Source organism: Aotus nancymaae, unplaced genomic scaffold, assembly GCF_030222135.1.
Source record: "Aotus nancymaae isolate 86718 unplaced genomic scaffold, 86718_ANA_hifiasm-v0.15.2.pri h1tg000032l_0, whole genome shotgun sequence".
NCBI classification, from domain to species: Eukaryota; Metazoa; Chordata; class Mammalia; order Primates; family Aotidae; genus Aotus; species Aotus nancymaae.
The window spans coordinates 4,215,494-4,237,888 of record NW_026988445.1 but is presented as its reverse complement, the minus strand read 5'-3'; the positions used below and the strand labels follow the sequence as shown (position 1 = coordinate 4,237,888).

The window sequence follows — 22,395 nt, the reverse complement described above, 5'->3', positions numbered from 1 at the left end:
TTAACTTCTTAATAATCACTTAACTTCTCTGGGCTTCGTTTTTGTTGTCCATGAAATGAGATGATTTTATAGAATTAAATGACTTCTAAATCTTCATGAGTTCGGGCAAAGTGATTAAATTTCAAAAAACCTGAACGTTATTTTATGAAAACTCGACAATTATATTTTTCAATAACTTTTCTATCTAGGTCATCATTCTTCTAGACAAACCACTGGGTAGCTGTAGTCTGAACCCTGTTTACCACTCTAGCCTTGTCTCCCCTTTCTTACCAAGGCCTCTGCATTCCAGCAACATTTGCGTTGCATTCAGTATCTCCAACAGACAACACTTGCTCATTCAGCTTTTCCTCGTAGTTGCCTTTTCTCGTTGCCTGACTAGATCATCTGTCACATCTTAGCCTAGAGGTTTCTTCCTCTAGGAAGCCTTTCCTGCTCACACTCTTGCTGGTCTGATTCAGCTCCTGTGTAATATTTCCATAGGACATCCCCTATGTAGTGTACTGGCCTGACTGCCTATCTGGACACCACATTGTATTATCAGATCTACCATAAGGCAGGGGTGGTGTCTTCGTGACTCCATCTTCAATTCCTAGCATGGTACCTGGCACGTAGCAGCACATAGTGCCCTGCTCCTGAATACTCCAGTGAATAATAGGTTAATTCAGTCAAGAGTTGCTTCACTTCTCTTCGCCTTAGGAATATTAGCTGTAGTGTTCTTCTCTCAGGAGAATGAGCAAAACTAAGGAAAATTGTCCTGTCCTCTTAAAAAGTTGTGGTGGGAAAACATCCTAGTTCTTGTAAGATTCTCGGAGACAGACAGCACATAAATTTAATCAAGCAATAAAATGAACTACAGGAAACTACCACTTTTATAGATGGAGATTGGTCAATTACTAGCAGATCCATGTTGCTCATCCTAAATTATCGTGGTCATTATACTGTTCTCAACTACTTTTGATTCGTTACTTATGTAATCTGGCATCCCTATATGATTGATTATCAGTTCAGTAGAAGAAATTTATTTATTTAGCTTATTTTTGCTTGTTGTGTGCTAAGGCACTGTGGTAAGGAACAAAAGATAAATGCATCTTAGCCCTTGCCCTCAAAGAACTCACAATCTAGAGGAGGAACCCTTCCCCCTGCCCTTCCATATAGAGTGTGATATATGTATTAATTGCTATCATCAGAGTTATCTACAGAGTCACCAATTCTGCCTAAAGCAGTCATTTCAAATAGTAGCTTTCTATGATCTGGGAACTCTAAGTGTTTAAATATAATGATTTCAAAAAATACATAGAATCCAACTATTTAACATTACTGAATCTGAGTTTTAGCCGTGAGATACTCAGCAAAAACACAGAATAAGTACCCAAAAGTTAATTTTGTTTCTTTACACAAGAAACGAAAACATTAAATAATTGGGACCAAGGCCATGAACTTAGTTTTGAATTTTTATTGATTCCTCTAAAGATTCTTAATGAGAAGTTCAAATCTAAGATTTCAGGAAAGAAATAAAGTGAATTTCTACAACTTAAATTGAAACATGAATTGACATAAACACACCCATGACAGCTGCTCCCAGAAGGGAAGGGTGCAGATAACAAAACTGTGTTGAGCGGATATTTTGACTAGTTTCATAATGCCAAATGACATTTTCTTTCTGGTAGGACTTGCAAAGATTTTTTACTTATTCAAATAACAGCTACAACTTACATACAGCTTGTAGGAAAAAAAAAAAAAAATTTCTTCTTAGCATTCAGAATAAATGGCATGAGTCTATGAGAATATCTTTTTCTATCCTTTATAAGTCCAAAAAAGCTAGGAGTGCCTTTAGCCCAAGGGGGAGTGTCTTGTGTCTCCCAAACATGAGAGAAAACCAAAATTTGGTCCCCTGGTGGGGGCCATGTTTTTCTGTTTAAAGGAAGTGATCTTGTTGGATCAGATGGTGCCACTGGCCACCTTGGCAGAAACTGGGGCTCCTGGTTCCTGCTGGCCAGCTAGTGGTCTCTCAAACTGCAGAGGGGGACAAAGCTGGGTGTTCATCATGTGTTGCTGCGCACCTGTGTTACGGTCCCTCCATACCCCTTCCTTTGGCCTATATTTGTTTTATTGATTTATTTGTTTGGCCAGGTATGTTTTCTTGGGTTTTTAATTGAATTCGGGAGGATTATGTAATGTCCTATTCTCCCCAGATTCTACCATCCCAATTTCCTTCTTAATGTAACATCTGCATAAATAAAGAGAGCACTGAAGTGTTTCTTACCATCTTGACTTGAATATCACCATAGCTACATTTAGAATCAGCTTTTAAGTGGCACTTCTCTTGATATAAAAAGTAAAATTAAGATTCACTAGACATCTCTTTATGAATATATTTGTGACAGTAAATATAAGTTGAAGCCAATTTCCTAGTTCAAGTGGTCTATTTTGGCTAAGTATGTGTTTATAATGTACAGAAAAGCACCAATTTAATTTAAAATATCATTATATTTAGAAATTTAGATCACTCTAGTAGTTAATTTTTCTTTATCTCCATGTACAAAGCAGTCTCAAGCCAATTATCCAGATAATTTAAATCTAACAAAAAATACTTTTTGCTCTTATGATTACCTTACATAAGGAGTAATTTTTATTTAAATTGCACAGCTAGTTGCCTCATTATTGAATTTTGCACTGTCTGTGTAGACACGAACTCCATAGAACTACAGGTTTATACTACTTGTCAGTTTCTAAGTTTTCTTCCTTAATAATTCTGTGCAAAGTGGCCAAGTTATAGTTGTTGGGGGAACTATAACTTTGGGTTTCCTGACATTTTCATCACTTGGAAAAACTGGTGAACGTGCTGTTATCATCTGAAGCTGCCGATGTGAGTCAGGCAGGGTTTAACAAGAGGGCGACGACCTCCTTCATTTTAAGCATCAATCTACCCTCACAATTTTCAGCACCTAACAACACTGCCTTGGTTCCTAAGTGATCAGATAAAACTGCTAAGAATACAATGCAGCATGTTCTTCTTTTCATTGTGGATTTAAAGAAGGAAGAACAAGGTATAAGAAAGAATAGGGTTATTTTACTATTATAGAGAAAACATTGCCTTGCAGATTATAATTGAGATTTATAAATTAACTTTCATTAAGTTTATAAAGGAAGGTGTGTTCTAATTGCTTTTCCTTTTAATTATTTATAAATTTCTCAGAGTATTTTTTTTTCAATGACAGTTTGGATGGAGACGTCTATGTGATTCCTCGAGAATCCCCTAATTGTAGTACATTTAAATTAAAACATTCAGAATTAACACATTTTTGTTTTATTTTTCAAAGAAGGGTAAGACTTGTTTAAAATTTAAATGCTTAAGCTAAATTATCATAAATTCTAAGTTTAAATCTTATTGACATATATTGTCATATATGTTTTTAAATCTACAAAAATAAAGATGTGTCAAGTCCTAAAAGAGGATGCCATTTCTGTGAGGTATAATATTCAAAAGAATATAACTTTTTATAGTTATATTCCTCCTCCTTTGTAATGAGATTAAATGTGTATCGATAACATCTTCATCTTTGCTAGTATGAAAGACTGGCTCAGTTCCATGACACATGTTTCTATAATACAAATAATTTCAGGTTGTAACTATTAAGTAAAGAAGTTAACTTTGTACATAGAAAGGCAAGTGAAAGGAAGTCTTCTCCCATGACTACCTAGATGAGGTAGATCCTGTTAGTTTCTTCCTTAATATGTGAATGTGAATAAAAATAGGAATGAAAGCTAACTTCTGTCAACACTGGCATGCCGTCTCGTAGCCATGTACTTAATTCAAAATGAGTAAAAATGTATTTCACATTCAAATTAACTTGGCCACAGTGCTTTCCCCATTGGATTTTTTTTTCAATGCTTTACATTTCCCTGATGCTGTCCTTTTCTGTGTCATCATATTAAGTATTACCTCATTGTATTAGCTCATTTTGCTTGCTGTAAAGGAACACTTGAAACTGGATAATGTATAAAGAAAAATTTACTTGGCCCACATTTCTGCAGGCTGTACGAGAAGCTTGGTGCCAGCATCTTCCTCTGGTGAAGGCTTCAGGGAGCTTTTACCCATAGTGGAAGGTGAAGAGGGAGTAGGCATGTCACATGGCAAGAGAGAGACCAAGAGGGCGATGGAAGGAGTGCCTTGCTCTTAAACAACCAGCTCTCCCCTGAGCTAACAGCGTGAGAACTCACTCATTACCACAGGATGACACCAAGCCATTCATAAGTGATTCACCCCCATGACCCAAATACCTCCCACTAGGGCCAACATCCAACATTGGTGATGACATTTCAACATGAGATTTGGAGGGGACAAATATCAAAACTCTATCACTCATGAAAAATGAGCTTCTAAATCCAGAAGGGTGTGTTTTGTTATAGGAGGTTTTTACCCCTATTGTTTTCTTAGAAAAAAAAAAAATACTTTCATTGTCTCTGTTTCTTTCTCGTGTTGATGACAAAGTAGAACAAAGGTGGAAATTATAGCAAAATTATCTTAGGTCTGACAACTCCGGTAGTGTAAGTACAGATAGCTACAGAAACACAACAGCCTCAATTTTCAGTCACAATCTAAAATGTCTCATATTACAAAAATATTCAAGCATGATAAACATTACTCTTCAATTTTCAAAGCAAAAATCTTCAATACCATTTTTAGAATCAACAAATAGATTTTTTTTAGAGTGCTTGCCATCAACTGAAAATTTTAATAGCCTTAGACTTAAGCAATAGAAACAGTATTGCATTTTTCTTTGTTTGCTATTCTCACAAAAGATTTGAAGATGGAAGGAGCAGTATGCTTTATGAGGTTTCTCAAATCCACACTTGTTTGATAGTTTATATTGGTGACAGTATGGACACATGAATTCTGTTAGGACTTCAATAAAGTTGACACATTTTTAATTCTGATGAAAATAACTGGAGGCATTCTGCAGCTGCACTGAAGAATTTTATTGGTTCCCCAAACATATCAGACTCTTCCAAGATACCAGTCTTCAGATATTTTGCCCTGGACAAATGTCTTCACTGGACAAAATATCACTTCTTATCAAAACCTGCCCCAAATGTTACCTCCTCTGTGAAGACTTCCCAGCTGGATATGGATAAATTAGATGCTTCATCTGATGTGTGTTCAAAGAAAAAGGAATAAATGAATAAATATTTTAGATGTTCTCATTTAAAAATATATTTCTGTAAAATTTTTTATACCCTGTGGCTCCAGGTGGACAGATAACAATTTTATTATTTTTAACATCTCGCATATTGGTAACAGCCAATGAATATTAAATGAATGAACAAATGAATGAAGTGATGTATTATATATGAAAAAGTGATATAATTTGTTTTCAATATATTTTTAAAAGGAGCACTTTCCTAAGTTTCAGTGGAGATATTTTTTCTATTGGCAGGTAGATTTTTATCTCACTAACCTAACAAATTATATAAGTGACCTGAAATTTTTGAGACTGAATGCTTAAATGACTGTGAAGCACCTATTCATTCATTTATAAAATTATCTATTCTATAAATAAACAAATTAAAATGCATCATTTAAACATAATCTAGTTTTCTAATTCATTGGAGTAATAACAACTGAACCTTGAAATGAATATTGTTCCACAAGTAAGATTTTAACACACATTATATTTTAAGAGTGAAAATACCATAGTCATGTCTATACCATAACAAAGTTTACCATTTGCTGTTTGGGGAGTGGGGGAGGGAGAGACTGGAGGATGGTCTCAAGCAAATGAGTCATTCAGAGAAAAACTATTGTAATAGCCCAAGTATTCCTAAATGGACCTACAAACAATTGGTCTTACTGGCTACATCATAGATGCAAAATAAGTATTCACTTACTTGGAATACTTACATTGCAAAAGCTTTTTCCTACAGAGTTTGAAATGGACATTTTTCAAGTCATGCCTAGAGAACACAGTTTGTATTTAGAGAAGAAATAGATTGATAAGACATAAGTTTTGTCATAAGTATGTGTTAATTGATCTAGCACTTTTGTTTTAAAATGTATTCTTTTATCATTTATTAAATGAAATGTCCCATTTGATATCAATAATCTACATGTAAGTCCATTTGAAAAACAATATACATAGAGTGAGAGGAAAACCACTTCAAGCCAACTAATACATTCTTTTTTTGGTATGAAGTGGTGAAATATGAATCAACATATATACATAGAAAAGCCATAGGTATATATTCTTACTAAACACAGAGTGGAATTCAGATGAAATGAAAACAGTGTATGTTAGTATTTAAGATAATTCAAGATCTTGTTTCCTTAAAAATTTAACTTAACAATGAAAGTTAAAGAACGTACAAAAGACAAATGAACAGCATCAAATGAAATATCTACTGATTTCTCAATTAAATTTTTAAAAAGTAGAAATAATGTCATATTGGATATGAAGAAACTAGATGCCCAGCTAGCCCTATTAACTAGTTGTGCAAACTTATGCAAATCCACTTGATTTCTCAAGGTCTCAGGGTTTTTTTGTTTAATCTGTAAGATGTAGCAGACACTTTATTATTTGAAGCAGATAAACTCTAAAGCCATCTCTTACTCTAAAATGTTGGAACACCTTGAAAACAGGCATCACAATTGTGTGTATCTATGTGGCCTGAGTTTTGTAGATGTAAACTGTATATTTCACCATACCTAAATCATGGTGAAATCCCTTAAGGTATTATAAGAACGAAATCCCTATGGTATTTACTTGTAATCAACTCTTCTAGTGCCACCTGATCTTGTTAATTCCACATGTAGAAAAGAACCACAAATGTGATACCACTTGAAATCCATAAAGATTATTAATTGTATAATAGCATAGACATGTGGAAGAAAAAATTACATATTATAGAAGGGGAGATTAGGTAACCAGACTGTAGCTACATTTCTTTTAAGCCATTTTATGAAGTAAAATATAATTATAAGTATTTTACCCAGGGAAAGAGCTAATGAAGCCAAGGTCGCTGGTTCAATTCCCTTGTGAGCCATTAGCTTCATTTCATTCCATTGTCATAGGCTTGCTACCCTCTTAACCCCAACTCACCATCCTTCATATTCATACGATTGGTTGCAAAGGAAATTTGGCCAGACTGTTTGGATATGTAAGCAAAAATCTGTCCCCTCTGCTAGAAAAATAATGCAAGGTCAAGCCCTAGTGATATGACATCATCCAAGTAGGGACAGACCAGATTATCATTATGATTGTTATTATTACTATTATTATTATCATCATCATTATGTTGGCAGTATAGCATCACGGTTAAAAGAGCAGGCTCTGGAATCAGACTGCCTATATTTGAATCCCAGTTCTTCTACTTGCTATCTCAATGACTGAACAAGTTATTTATCTCTTTGAGCCTTGTTTTTCTCATTTTCAAAATAGGTGTTATAAGAGCAGCTTATAGCATTTTGTGAGGAATGAATGGGTTAACATCTGTAGAAAATGCCTGACAGCTATTAAGTAACTGTCATTATTTTTAAGTTCTCTGGATCATGTGGACTATTTAGTACTTGCTAAAAAGCGTATGTATTTATTTTCCAGGGCTGTAATAACAAAATACCACATACTGGGTGGCTTAAAACAACAGAAATTTATTCTCTCACAGGTCCAGATATTAGAAGTTGCAAACCAAATTGTCTTCTGGGCCAGACTCTCTCCCAAAGATCTATAAAAGAACCCTTTTTTTTTTTTTTTTTTTTGCCTCTTCTAACTTCTGGTAGCCCTAGGCGTTCCTTGGCTTGCGACAGCATAACTCCAATTTCTGTTTCTGTTTTTATGTGGCCATCACCTCCCTGTGTGTATATATGTGTCTATAAAATTTCCCTCTCTTTTTTCTTCCAAAGACATCAGCATCAAATTGATGGTCCTCCCTAATTCATTAAGGCCTCATCTTAACTTGATTACAAAGACCCAATCTCCCAATAAGGTCACATTCACAGGGACCAGGGGTTTGGGCTTGAAAATATCTTTTTGAAGGCTACAATTCAACCCCTACAGCAGACAAAGCAGAAAAAAAAGAGGCAATAAATACCTGAGAAGAGATGGTAAAGCAGGGAGATGTAGAAGATCTAATGTGAGCACTTTTTTAAGAGAAATAGATAAATAACCTCAAAAAGTCACAAGTTTTACCTGTAGGTACAATAGAGCAACACCCTTCAGTGGGGCTCATGCTGAAACCTGCATATCTGTGGGCTGTGAGTAAGAAACAGGATGAGTCAAGCAGATTTCTTCTACCTAGGTGGTAGCAATATGCTCTGAGGATCCTGATTCAATTTTGGTCAAATAATTTAGCACAATCCTGCAAATGGCACCTACCCACCCCTGCCCTACCACCTTTGCATCGTCACAGCAGAGATTGTGACATAGTGAGACAAATACTATGGTCCTTGCATTGGAGGTGAGGTATCCTTGATCATCTAATAAATCCAAATTAGGTAATGATCTGAGGCCAGTGTTTGCCCTGTGTCCTGGATGCCTCTGGGTTGATCCTTTGTTACACAATATGTTTAAGCTATTGTCCATTCGTAGCCTGTGTCTGTGAATAGCATTTTCTTACACAGGCAGTTTCTGAACCAAACAAAGGAACCTGATGGTCTTCTGCCCAAAAGTGGTTAAAAAAAAAAAAAAAAAAAATGCTGGCTTTATTGTCAATTTAATATATGACTTGAAAAGTCCTCCTCATCTCACATCATCTTGTCAGTTTTTGCCTTCTGCAAAGTAATACTCAGTTTCCAGTATATTGACTCAAGTAAATATGTTCACACTATGGGAAAATACAGTTCACTGCAGCAAAACTCTCAGTGGGAGAATGTTCTACACTTTGGTCACAGTTACAATTTAATTTAGGGGTTTATCTGTCTGCAATGAGATTATGGGAAAGAAGCATAGGTATAGGAAGAAAATGGTGATGAGGGATTCTGATATTTGAAAATGGATGAGTTTCCGAAAAGAAGAGCATAAAACTCTCCGGATCAAATTCAGATAGAAAGCTGGCAGGTTGCCTGATTTGTAATTGCGTCTTGAATTGAGCTGTAATCCTCACCACTTCTGAGAACAATAAGAATAAGAAAATGATAAACCACATTTGTTTTCAATGGCAATATTTGTTCAGCATTCCTAACAAAATATTTCCCTGACACTTTGGTTAAGGCGGGCAAGTCACAAAATTAATGATATGTGTTGTGTAAAGGAGGGAAAATAAAATAATGTATTTTCTAGAGAGGAAAAGAAAACAGTATTTTGTGGAGGGTTGGAAGGAAATCCTGTGTTTTGTGGGGAAAAAAAGCAAAATTATTTATTAGATTTGATGTAAAGTAGAAATTTATATACTTTTTTTTTTTTTTTAACAAAACAACCTTTTAGGTTTACAACCTATGAATATATGCTCTTCGTACACAACAGTGTGGGTTTTACACCGAGCCGAGAAGTGACTGTGACGACGCTAGCTGGTGTTCCAGAGAGAGGAGCCAACCTCACTGTGAGTGTTCTTAACCACACAGCCATCGACGTGAGGTGGGCTAAACCAAGTAAGTAAGCTTCTCATACCTGTGTTTACACCTTGTGTATTTTTAAAAGCATATTCTTTCTTTACTACGACCCTCCCCATGTACACATCATTTTGGTAGTGAAGTGTTACTGGTAAATTTTTACCAATCGCAGATTGACAAGGCTGTCATTGAAAACTTTGGAAGAGCCATTTTTATTAGCACCCGAATAAATTAAAAATGGACACATTAAAACTAAAACTCTGAGGTCCCTGTGCCATTCTTGAGAGGCAAACTCTCCTAGTTTGACATTCTTCTTGGACCTCCTGCTCTCCCCTCTGTCATTCCCTGTGCATAAACAATGTGATTTCTATCACACCAAGCAATTGTGATAGACATGTCCGTGTATTAATTGGATACAGTGTACTATTGTTCACCTTCCTTCAGAGATCTCTGCCCTAATATCTTATAACTCATCACTCATTAGCAAGAACCATTTAATTGGATTGCAGTAATGGAACAAATTCTTCCCAGTGAATCATCTTCAGACTGGCTATGGACAAAGTTCCAGCTTGATCCAGTAAAAGGAAGCCTAGACATCACCACTGGATCCACTTGGTGTTAAAACGATGCAGGGTCTGACCCTGGACCTGCTTGGAACACTTTTTTTTTTTTTTTTTTTTTTTGAGACGGAGTTTCGCTCTTGTTACCCAGGCTGGAGTGCAATGGCGCGATCTCGGCTCACCGCAACCTCCGCCTCCTGGGTTCAGGCAATTCTCCTGCCTCAGCCTCCTGAGTAGCTGGGATTACAGGCACGCGCCACCGTGCCCAGCTAATTTTTTGTATTAGTAGAGATGGGGTTTCACCATGTTGACCAGGATGGTCTCGATCTCTTGACCTCGTGATCCACCCGCCTCGGCCTCCCAAAGTGCTGGGATTACAGGCTTGAGCCACCGCGCCCGGCCGGAACACTTTTTTAATAGACATTTGGAAGAGTTCACAGAGTGATCTAATCTGTTACTGCAACTTTAGAGACCACAATAACTGAAAAATCACAGTTACCTGATTAGTAGGGTAGTATTAACATGTTAATTTGTTGTGATCTGTTAATTTGTGATGCTCCATTGTGACAATCAGAAAAGAACAACCCTGAATCTATCATGACAATATGTATTAAGATCATTCTTATAGGTATAACTTGAGATCTGGCAAATACTTTAATCAAAACATGTTAGAATAATACCAAATATTGAGAAATATCTGATTAGGAAAGGCCCAGTACTGCTCACTGGGGTACTTAATCATCTATTGATGATATAAAAAGATGAAAAGTCACTACTGGTTGGACAATGTAACCATGTGATTTTGATCCAACCTTGAGATTGGTTACAGTTTAAGAAGAGAAATGTTTCATTTAGGATACCTGAGTGATACCAATTGTGCTTACAGCCAGAACTGAGTACATCAATTATAAATTCAATCAGCAGGTTAGGTTGATCTGTGTTTCCACAGAAGAATCCATTTTTACAAATAAAAGCATCATTCTTGGGTCTTTATAAGGTTGCAGGTTTCTAATGATCTGTGACACTTGTATTGGGATCTCTTAAACCATTTTAATGGAATAGTACAAGTTGATTGATGCTTATGGTTACTCTTTGAAACACCTCTGGGAAAAATACAAAGTTTTTATCTGGGGATATGTGTTTACGTATATTTCCATTCATCTCCCTCTTGCTCTCTACTCCACCTCACCAACTGATTCATCTTAAAAGCCTACTCAAAAAGGTAGGCTCTCCCTGCTCATCTGATATTTGAATACTTCTGTTAAGATCTGGCTGGTGAATTTTCACCAATATAGGTCCTTTATTGTTATAATTGCATTCCTGAAGTAAGTGTGCTTATAAAAACTGACAAACCTAATAGATCTGAAGCAGCTCACTGAATTTTCATTAACTTGGTATTCTGAACCTCTGACCTTCGGGATGTAGGTAATGCAATCTGCTGTTATTTCCATTCATACCTTGGAAATTTTTCAGATAACTGTTTGTGAGCATAAAGGTTAACTCTCAGAAGAGGGTCAGTCTTGCAAAAGCTTGTTGCATTATCATTTTCTTCTTTTGTGCAAGCTGCTATCTTAAGTAAATTAACTAGTCAATCCTCTGTGAGAAAGGTCACCTGTTTTTTTTTTTTTTTTTACAATTTTAATTTTAAATTGTTGTCTTGATTGGGTAGGAAAAACATAGCATACAGTCTAATATGCTCAAAGGCAAAAAAAAAACTATAGATTGAAAATATTTTGCAGTAGAAAATCATGTTTTAAATTTATAAATATTTGCTTATTAGAAATTGCCTTCCAAAAAAATAAATTTTTTAAAGCATGGTTTTTCTCTATTATGACCCTCCCCATGGTTTCCAATAAATTTTTATCAATTACAGATTGACATGGACAAGTTATTAAAAACTTTTGAAGGGGCACTTTTAAACATTAGCATCACATACCTGACACGTGAGATAAAGGCATCCCTGTGTTACTTCAGTTCATTTTTGAAGGGCAGATGTTGCAAACTGACAACACAGAGGCCATATTGCCTTCCTTCTCCAGCTTCCATACACTGCTTTGCCTACAATATCTGAAAAAATAATATTTGCAAACATTTAATAATTATACATAAAGATGATTTGGGGATTCACTTGACAAATCAAATGATGGGGTCAAACAGTACCCACATTTCTGGAGGGAAACTATCAGCTGGAACTGGCTGCCCCTTTAAACAGATCATGCTCTAAAAATCTGACCCAGTCCTCATCTTCCTGGTCCCAGTAGACATAGGAGGTGTTTATCCCTGCTTTATATGATAATAAAAAATGTATTGCCCTAAATAAAATACACCAATGATAAATTATATTGTAATTTTGAAAAATCACATTTTTTATAGGAAGAAAAACACCTCACTTAAATTATTTATACAATCCTCAGAAAAGCACAATGAGATAGAAAGTGGCCCTTAGTAACTTACCAAAAATTATAGATAGTAAGTACCACCTCCCAAACTCAAACTTAGGACTCAGGCATCAAATTTTCTATTTCTCACACATATAGCCCTAATGGTCATTAGCACTATAACAAGAAGGATTTAATAGGATCCTTATCATTTTGACTGCTCAGTCTAATATAAAAGACAGAATAAGAAAACGCCCACAAAAGGGAGTACAGTGGAGAGGTAGTGCCTCCTCTGAAGGTGACTCACTACATAAGTCAGTGGTGGCCAGAAAAGAGCAATAAAACACTGGAGGGAGTGAGAGGGCAATGCTTCAAAAAAGAGGAAATGAAAAATCATCCAAATATTGTCCACTTTACTGTTCATCAAGAGCTCACCCCAACCTTTAGATGTTCATATCGCATATCATATAATCCTGATGCTCTTGCTCTCTCCCTCCTCTTTTTTCCATCTTCCCTCTTTCTCTATTTTTTTATTTTTTTGTAGAGACGGGTTCTACCTATGTTGCTTAGACTAGTCTTGAACTAATGGGCTCAAGTGATCCTCCCTCCTTGGCCTCCCAAAATGCTGGAATTACAACCATGCACGACCATGCATGGCCATTTGTCTATTTCTCTTCCTCTACCTTCCTCTCTCTTTCTTTTTTCCTTCCTTCCTTACAGATATATTTACTTATTACTTTCTCTGTTCTGAGACACTGGAGTACAAAGATTAATGACTTGACTCCTGCACTATAATATCTCAGTGATCTCTCTGGAAAATTCATAAAGTATGAAGGTATCACCATTAACAGAGCAAGTTTAAAACCACAGAAAAAGCATTTATCTCATCCTGATCTCTTAATCAGAAACTACCAGGTTTGATAGCTAGAAGAATATCTGACTTTGCCTGAATTTATCTGATTACAATGGCAATATCTGGAAATAATTCCAAATCTCATCTCTTCTAAAAAGCACCTACCATCGTTGCTTCACTTTGTTCCTCTGTTCTCTTTTCCATCTCTCTGATTATCAAATAGAAGAGACCACATCTGCCTTTTCCATTGTCTTCCTTCTCAGTCCTTGTGCACCTGTTGTAATCTGTCCCTCTTTTCTTGTACTCTATGTGGTCTTCTTAAAGTCATGAATTATCACCTAATGACCCATTTCAAAACTCTCTTCTCAAAGCCATCCTACTGTTTTCCTCCATTATCCAGCATTGTGAATGATTCCTTACTGACTATAATTCTCCCCCAAGAATCATTACTCTCATCTTCTCACCAACTACTTATCTCCTAAATAAAGATGTTTCTCAAAGTTCTTTCCTGAGTCTTCCTGTCATAGTCCTATTCTCCTGTTGGTGATTCCATCTATATTCAAGGTTTCAAATTCTAATTAAAAAAATGACAGCACTTTGGGAGGCCGAGGCGGGTGGATCACGAGGTCGAGAGATCGAGACCATCCTGGTCAACATTGTGAAACCCCGTCTCTATTAATACAAAAAAATTAGCTGGGCACGGTGGCACGTGCCTGTAATCCCAGCTACTCAGGAGGCTGAGGCAGGAGAATTGCCTGAACCCAGGAGGCGGAGGTTGCGGTGAGCCGAGATCGCGCCATTGCACTCCAGCCTGGGTAACAAGAGCGAGACTCCGTCTCAAAAAAAAAAAAAAAAAAAAAAAAAAAAATGACAATGGCCAACAGTGTATGCAGCCATATGAATAAATAATTTTAAAAACAGGCTTTAGGATCGGGGATACTTAAATTTGAATCCGAGTACCAATATGTTTTGGCACTATGACCTAAAACATAACCTGAGTTCCGGTTTTCTAATCTGAAATATGAAGATAATAAGAATAACTGCCTTAAAATGTATTAGGGACAAAATGAAATAATATATGTTTAACATAAGTAATCATTTAGTATTTGTATAAAGTATTATTCTATTTCTAAAATGTGCATGGTCCTTTCAATAACATTTTATAAAACATATTTAAAAGGGAAGCTATGTCTAGTAAAAGGTTGGAAGTTGATTTTGCAAGGCTATTCAGATAGAAGCATTTCTACAGTGAGTTGAAGATGTATAAAGAACATATATTATTTTATAATTAACTGACTTGGCTAAAATTAGAAATTTTTTAAATCTAGTTAAAATAGGTTTTGGGGTACATGTGAAGAACATGCAAGATTGTTGCATAGGTACACACGTGCAATAGCCTTCTCCCGTATCTAGTGACTGCATTTACTAACCTCTCTTGCAATTAGTCATGGCCAGGTGAAATACCAGTAGAATGTGTTTGTGTCAATAGAAAGTGAAAGACAATGTGCATTTTTTTGGGTGTTAGCTGGAAAACATTGCATGTCTGCCTACTTCTTCTCTTTTAGTCCTTTCCCTGGACTGAAGTATGGACATGATCATGTTCTCAGTTTTAACTATGTAGTCATGTACGACACCCAGAGAGATCCAAAATCCACATAAGAGAAATAACCTGGGTTCTTAAGTAACCACATGGAGCACACAGTCTGTTTTGATCACTTTGAAGCTATTACATGAGATACAAATTAACATGGATTTTATTTAAGCTATTGTATTTTGGGGATTTTAGGTTTTACCAGCTTAGCTAACTAACTCATTCCCTGTTTGCCCATATCAATTTACTTTAAAAGCAGAAATTAGCTATCCTGATCTGGAAGTAAATTAAAATAATGAATAATTAATACATCTATTATACTATCTCCTTTAAATACAGTTTTCTCTGGCAGGCCCCTAATAGAAGCTGGAACACTATGAGAGACTAAAGTAGCTCTGGAGTTTCCAAAGTGCAGGTGCTTGGTGTTGACAGATGCATAAACTAGATAGAAGACAGGAGATCTGGTGCTCAGAAAGCTAAGGAGGCTGACTTGAAGGATTATTGCCCAAGAAGATAATCCTCCCACTTCATGTGAGCAGTACTACCCTCAGGCAGAATAAAGAATTTTCTCAAGAAGTAGTTTTGATAAGCTCACATTTTCCAAGAACTACTTAGTTGATGACACAGAGCTCTGCACCATAGAACCTGGAAAATTGGACTCTAATTTGGAGAATCTGTGGGCAAGATCAATACTTCTATCATAAAATCAGCTTAATAAGGTCCATCCAAGTTTCTACATTTGAGCAAAAGTACCTCCCAAAATGAGCCTGCTAATGTGAGATGCCTAAAGAATTTAGTCCTAGAAAAATAAACTAAGAGATCTAATGAATGGAATGATTTACTATAATTGATCTGAATCAGTCTTTTTTTGTAAAGTGTCAAATATACATAGCGTTAGACTTTGCAGCCCATGCAGTCTCTGTCTTAACTCAAATTTGTCACTGTAGCACATAAACAGCGATAAGGTGATTCTAACTTTTAAATAAGCATAGCTGTGTTCTAATAAAACTTTATTTTGGACATTGAGATTTGATTTTCATATATTAGGTTGACACAAAAGTAATTGTGGTTTTTGCCATTGAAGTAATGCTGAAAACTGCAACTACTTTGCACCAACCTAATAATTTTCACATAACATGAAACGCTTTTTTTTCTTTTGATTTTTCACCCAACCAAATAAAATGTACAAACCATTCTTAGCTTGCAGGGGGTGGGCCACACTTGGCCAACAGGCCATATTTAGCTCATGGATTATAGTTTGCTGACCCCCGATATAGATGTTAAAAATCTACAAGATGTAATTGGCATTGATAATTGGCTTAGTCTGTTTGTGTTGCTATAACAGAGTACCTGAGGCTGGGAAGTTTATAAGGAAAAGAGGTTTACTTAGCTCGTGATTCTGCAGACTGTAGAAGAAGCATGGCTGTAGTGTTTACTTGGTTTCTGGTAAGGGCTGTTGTGATGCATCAAAACATAACAGAGAAGGTCAAAAGGTAAGTGGACGTGTTCAAAGATGCAAAATCCAAGGGATGCCCTGGCTTTATAACAACCCACTCTTGAGGGAACTGATTCATTTTTTCAAAAACTAACCCAGTCTTGCCAGAGCAAGATGCCAAGCCATTCATGAGAATCTGGCCCCATGAACCAAACACCTCCAACTAGGCTTCATCTTCCAAAACTAGCACACTAGGGGTTGCATTTCAACATGATGTTTGCTAGTGATATAAACCCTTGATCCACCTTTTGGTGGGAACCATAGCAATAATTTAAGTCCATGTAAGAAGCATAATCTAATTGTTGTTGCAGGAAAACTTTCAACTAACTCATCTGTTATGGACTAAAGCCCTAATTCTCAGTGTAGCTGTATTTGGAGATGAGGCCTCTAAAGAAATACAGTCATCTCTTAGCACATGCAGGAGACTGGTTCCAGGACTGACCCCTGAGTATACCAAAGCTGTGCATACTCATGTCCGGCAGTCAGCCCTGCAGAATCCATGTATATAAAAAGTTGGCCCTCTACACAGGTTTTGCATGAGAGAATACCATATTTTCAATTCTTGTTTGGTTGAAAAAAGTCCCCTTGTAAGTGGACTCATGCAGTTCACACCTGTGTTGTTGTGTTGTTCAATAGCCATCTGTAATTAAAATTAAGTGAGATTATAAGAGTAGGACCCTGATTCCATAAGTCAGTACACAGGATCGCTTGCACGCTCTCTCCCCTCTCCCCTCTCCCTTCTCCCCTCTCCCCAAACTCTTTTCTCCCTTCCTCTGATCACAGAGAAAAAGCCATGAGAAAACTCAGCAGCTAGAAAAGTAACTCTCCAAACACAAGGGAAAGAGCCCTAAGCAGAAACCAAATTTGCTGGCACCTTGATCATGAACCTCTGTCCTCCAGCTTGTGAGAAATAAGTTTCTGTTGTTCAAGCCACCCAGCCTGTAATATTTTGTTAAGGCAGGTTGAGCAGACTAACACATATCTAACACCTGTTAAAATTATTTGGAAATTCATTATAAAGGAGAGTAGCTTGTTCTATATTTGAGAATTTGCTCCAGCTAAGATCAAATGTCTGACCAAGAATTGGAGATTGCAACTAAAAATAGCATTTAATAGCAAAGCTTATATCCAAAGGTTATCACCTTTTTCAGCTCTCTGAGATTGTAATAGTCTGTTCTCACATTGCTATGAGGAAATACATGAGACTGGGTAATTTATAAAGGAAAAAGATTTAATGGACTCACAGTTCTGCATGGCTGGGAAGGCCTCAGGAAACTTACGATCATGGCAGAAATAGAAGAGGCGACAGGCAAGGTATGTGAGAGAGAGAATATGCACTTAAGAGGAACTGTCAAATACTTATAAAACCATCAGATTTGCCAGACCACTCACTATCACAAGAACAGTATGGGGAAAACCACCCCAATTATCCAATCACCTTCCACCAGGTCCTGCCCTTGACACTTGGGGATTATGAGGATTACAATTCAAGGTAAGATTTGGGTAGGAACACGGGGCCTAACCATGTCAGAGATTAACCTGATATTCCTACAGGTAGGGCAATGCCTACTCTGATAAATTTATGTGGTTCACAAAATATGTGTTATACACAACAGGATTAGAATATCTAAGAAAATATATCCCAATACACACATATTTAACAAAATCTCACAGGAAGTTCCTATTCCTTTCTATTGGATCAAATACAAGCAAATACTCATGCCTTAACTCCATATTATATAACTCTAGCTCAAACATTCACATTTTAATTTTTAAGTTCACCTAGTTGCCACAGAAACACTTGAGAAATAACAAAATCCTAAGCCTCACTAACCATCTGAGTGGACCCCCACTTGGCCAAGGGACCCCAGAGCAACCTTGAAAACTGAGTTCTTGACTACAATGGGATGGGAAGTCAGACACCCCTCCGTGGCTATATGCCATTAGGCCTACTTCCCTAAGCGCTAAACAGAAACCAGACCTTTCAAAAGACTCCACCACTCACTTAATCAACCAATCACTTAATGCTGCCCCACTTCTACTAGCTGATAAGAGATCTCTGGCCACAGAGTGGTGTGGCCAGTCTATAGAGAATGTGCAGTCAGGATTTTCATGTCCTCTTCTTCACTGCTTGATGTCAGAGGGCTGAAAACTCCACCCTCAGATCATACTAATGCTGCCATTTTTGTGGCTAGGACCCACCAGAGGACATGAAACTCAATTGCATATGTGCATGTTTCTCCTTTCATAAATACTCATGACTCCTCCTGCGGCTTATTGAATATGTATGTTCAGTTACCCCACTCAGCAGAAATTCCTGTTCCCTTTGCTCCTCCCTTGAAGTGTCTGTTTCTGGCTTCTGGCTCAAGGCTACCATATGCTTCCCAGGCTGTCAGAATGGCCATCCTGAAAGCTGCAATCCTTTGTGAGAAATAAAGCTCTCCTTATCAAATTTATGAACCTCTTCTGTTGACACACTTCAAACTCAAGAAGTCTCAAATGAAACAAGTTTCAAAATCTCATCCCATAATTCCATGTTTTCTATCTTATTTAATGGGATTCACCCAGAAACCAAAACCAAAAATCTAACCTATAGCTGTATCTCTCCTTATCTCTTTTTATTTCTATTTGTTTGTTTCTTTATTTGCACATTAATAAGTTTTTTAGTGGTGATTTTGAGATTTTGGTGCATCCATCAACCAAGCAGTGTACACTGTACCCAATGGATAGTCTTTTATCCCTCACCCCCTCCCACCCTTTCCCCCAAGTTCTCAAAGTCCATTGTATCATTCTTATGCCTTTGCATCATCATAGCTTAGCTCTGATTTATGAGTGAGAACATATGATATTTAGTTTTTCATTCCTGAGTTACTTCAGTTAGAATAATGGTCTTCAGTTCCATCCAAATTGCTGCAAATGCCCATTATTTTTGTTCCTTTGTATGGCTGAGTAGTTAGTATTATATATATATATATATATATATATATATATATGTATCATGATTCTTTAAGGAATCTTTAAGGAATATGTACCAAGATTCTTTAAGGAATCCCAGTACTGTTTTCCATAGTGGTTGTACCAGTTTACATTCCCACCAACAGTGTAAATGTGTTCCTTTTGTATCACATCCATGCCAACATCTATTATTTTTTTATTGTTTTACTTATGGCCATTCTTGCAGGAGTAAGGTGGTATTGCATTGTGGTTTTGATTTGCACATAATGACTCTGGTCATTAGTGGTGTTGAGTATTTTTTCATATGTTTGTTGGCCATTTGCCTATCTTCTTTTGAGAATTGTCTATTCATGTCTGTAGCCCACTTTTTGATGGGATTGTTTGTTTTTTTCCTGCTAATTTGTTTGAGTTCCTTGTAGATTCTGGATATTAGTCCTTTGTCAGTAGTATAGATTGTGAAGATTGTCTCCTACTCTGTAGGTTGTCTATTTACTCTGCTGGTTATTTCTTTTGCTCTGCAGAAGCTTTTTAGTTTAATTAAGTTCCATCTATTTATCTTTGTTTTTGTTGCATTTGCTTTTGGATTCTTTTTCATGGTATCCTTGCCTAAACCAATATCTAAAAGTTTTTTCCAAAGTTATCTTTTAGAATTTTTATGGTTTCAGGTTTTAGATTTAAGCCTTTGATCCATCTTGAGTTGATTTTTATATAAGGTAACAGATGAAGATCCAGTTTTATTCTCCTACATGTGGCTTACAAATTATCCCAGCACCATTTGTTGAATAGGATGTCCTTTACCCACTTTATGGTTTTGCTTGTTTTGTCAAGAATCAGTTGGCTGTAAATATTTGACTTTATTTCTGGGTTCTGTACTCTGTTTCATTAGTCATATGCCTATTCTTATACCAGTACAGTTACTGTTTTTGTGACTATGGCCTTATAGTGTATTTTGAAGTCAGGTAATGTGATACCTCCAGATTTGTCCTTTTAGCTTAGTCTTGCTTTGGTGACGTGGGCTCTATTTTGATTACATATAAATTTTAGGATTTTTTTTTCTAGTTCTGTGATGAATGGTGGTAGTATTTTGATGGGAATTGCATTGAATTTTCAGATTGCTTTCACAGTATGATCATTTTCATAATATTGATTCTACCTAACCACGTGTATGGGATGTGTTTCTTTTCGTGTCATCCATAGTTTCTTTCAGCAGTGTTTTTAAGTTTTCCTTGTAGAGGTCTTTTACCTCCTTGGTTACGTGGATTCCTAAGTATTTTACTTTTCATTTTTGCAGCTATTGTAGAAGGGGTTAAGTTATTGATTTGATTCTCAGCTTGGTCACTCTTTGTGTGTAGCAGTGCTATTGATTTGTGTACATTAATTTTGTATCCTAAAACTTTGCTAAATTTATTTAACAGTTTTGGTAGCTTTTTGTATGAGTCTTTTCAGGTACACAATCATGTCATCAGAAAACAACAACAGTTTGACTTCCTCTTTACCAATTTGGATGCCCTTTATTTCTTTCTTTTCTGATTGCTTTGGCTAGGACTTATAGTGCTATTGATATAGAAGTTAAAAAGAAATTATTTAGGCTGATAGTGAGGGTAAGAGAGTCCTCAGTAAGATTTTCCTTTTAATGAAAAGAAGCTCCCAAATTGTTTCTTTTCTAACCAAGAGCAGCCTGTTAAATTGAGCTGCAGACGTAGATAAGCAAGCTGGAAGCTTGTATGAGTGAATGCCGGAAGCTGCACCAATAGAAAAAGGCTACTTGGAGGCCAGGCATGTTCAACATAGTGGCTCCATCTGCCCTTTTCTTTGTCAAGCACATGTACAGTCAGGAACAGACAACATTGTGCTGGCCAGGTAGAGAACCCATCTGCATAACAAAAGATTAGGATGTGGTGGCCAGGGGCACACTTGGTCCAACCAATCTTTAGACCCTGTGAATATCAGGTACTGCTTCCTCAAGCCAGTCTATAAAGCAAAGTGCACTTTGCCGTGGACTGGAAGATGACTTGGGAGCCTTCTCTCTCTGCAAGAGAGAGCTGTTCTCTTTTCTCTTTCTTTCACCTATTAAACCTCCACTCTTAAACTCACTGTGTGTGTGTCCGCATCCTTGATTTCCCTGGCATGATATGACAAACCTTGGATATTTACCCCAGACAATGATGCTGCTTCACTATGTTGAAGAGAAGTGGTGAAAGTAGGCACCCTTGTCTTGTTCCAGTTCTCAGGGGGAATGCTTTTGATAGTTGTGGGAGGGACCAGGTGTGAGATAATTGAATCATGGGGCAGGTCTTTCCTGTGCTATTCTCATGATAGTGAATAAGTCTAACAAGGGGAGTTTCCCTGCACAAGCTCTCTTTTCTTGTCTGCTGCCTTGTGAGATGTGCCTTTCACCTTCCACCATGATTGTGAGGCCTCCCCAACCATGTGGAACTGTGAGTCCATTAAACCTTTCTTTTGTAAATTGCCCAACCTCCAGTATATCTTTATCACCAGTGTGAGAACAGACTAATACAGTAAATTGGTACCAGTAAAGTGAGGTGCTACTAAAAAGATACCCAAAAATGTGGAAGCAACTTTGGAATTGGGTAACAGGCAGAGTTTGGAATGGTCTGGAGGGCTCATAAGAAGACAGGAAAATGTGGGAAAGTTTGGAACTCTCTAAAGACTTGTTGAATGGCTTTGACCAAAATGCTAATATGATGTGGACAATGAAATCCAGTCTGAGGTGGTCTCAGATGGAGATGAGGAACTTGGGAACTGGAACAAAGGTGACTCTTACTATGTTTTAGCAAAGAGACTGGCATCATTTTGCCCCAGCCCTAGAGATTTGTAGAACTTTGAACTTAAGAGAGATGATTCAGGGTATTTGGCAAAAGAAATTTCTAAGCAGCAAAGCATTCAAGAGGTGACTTGGGTGCTGTTAAAGGCATTCAGTTTTATAAGGGAAGTAGGGCATAAAAATTCAGAAAATTTGCAGCCTGACAATGTGAGCAAAGAAAATCCCATTTTCTGAAAA

The 22,395-nt window shown here is 36.9% G+C and overlaps 1 protein-coding gene across 1 annotated transcript in view; it reads left to right on the top strand.

Annotated features, from left to right (window-relative positions):
• The window catches only part of USH2A (usherin), a 775,604-nt gene that overhangs the window by 521,465 nt on the left and 231,744 nt on the right, over positions 1-22,395 (top strand). The window contains exon 44 of the mRNA XM_064383503.1: positions 9,417-9,580. Within this exon, the coding sequence (XP_064239573.1) occupies positions 9,417-9,580 (164 nt within the window). The remainder of the gene's footprint in view (positions 1-9,416; positions 9,581-22,395) is intronic.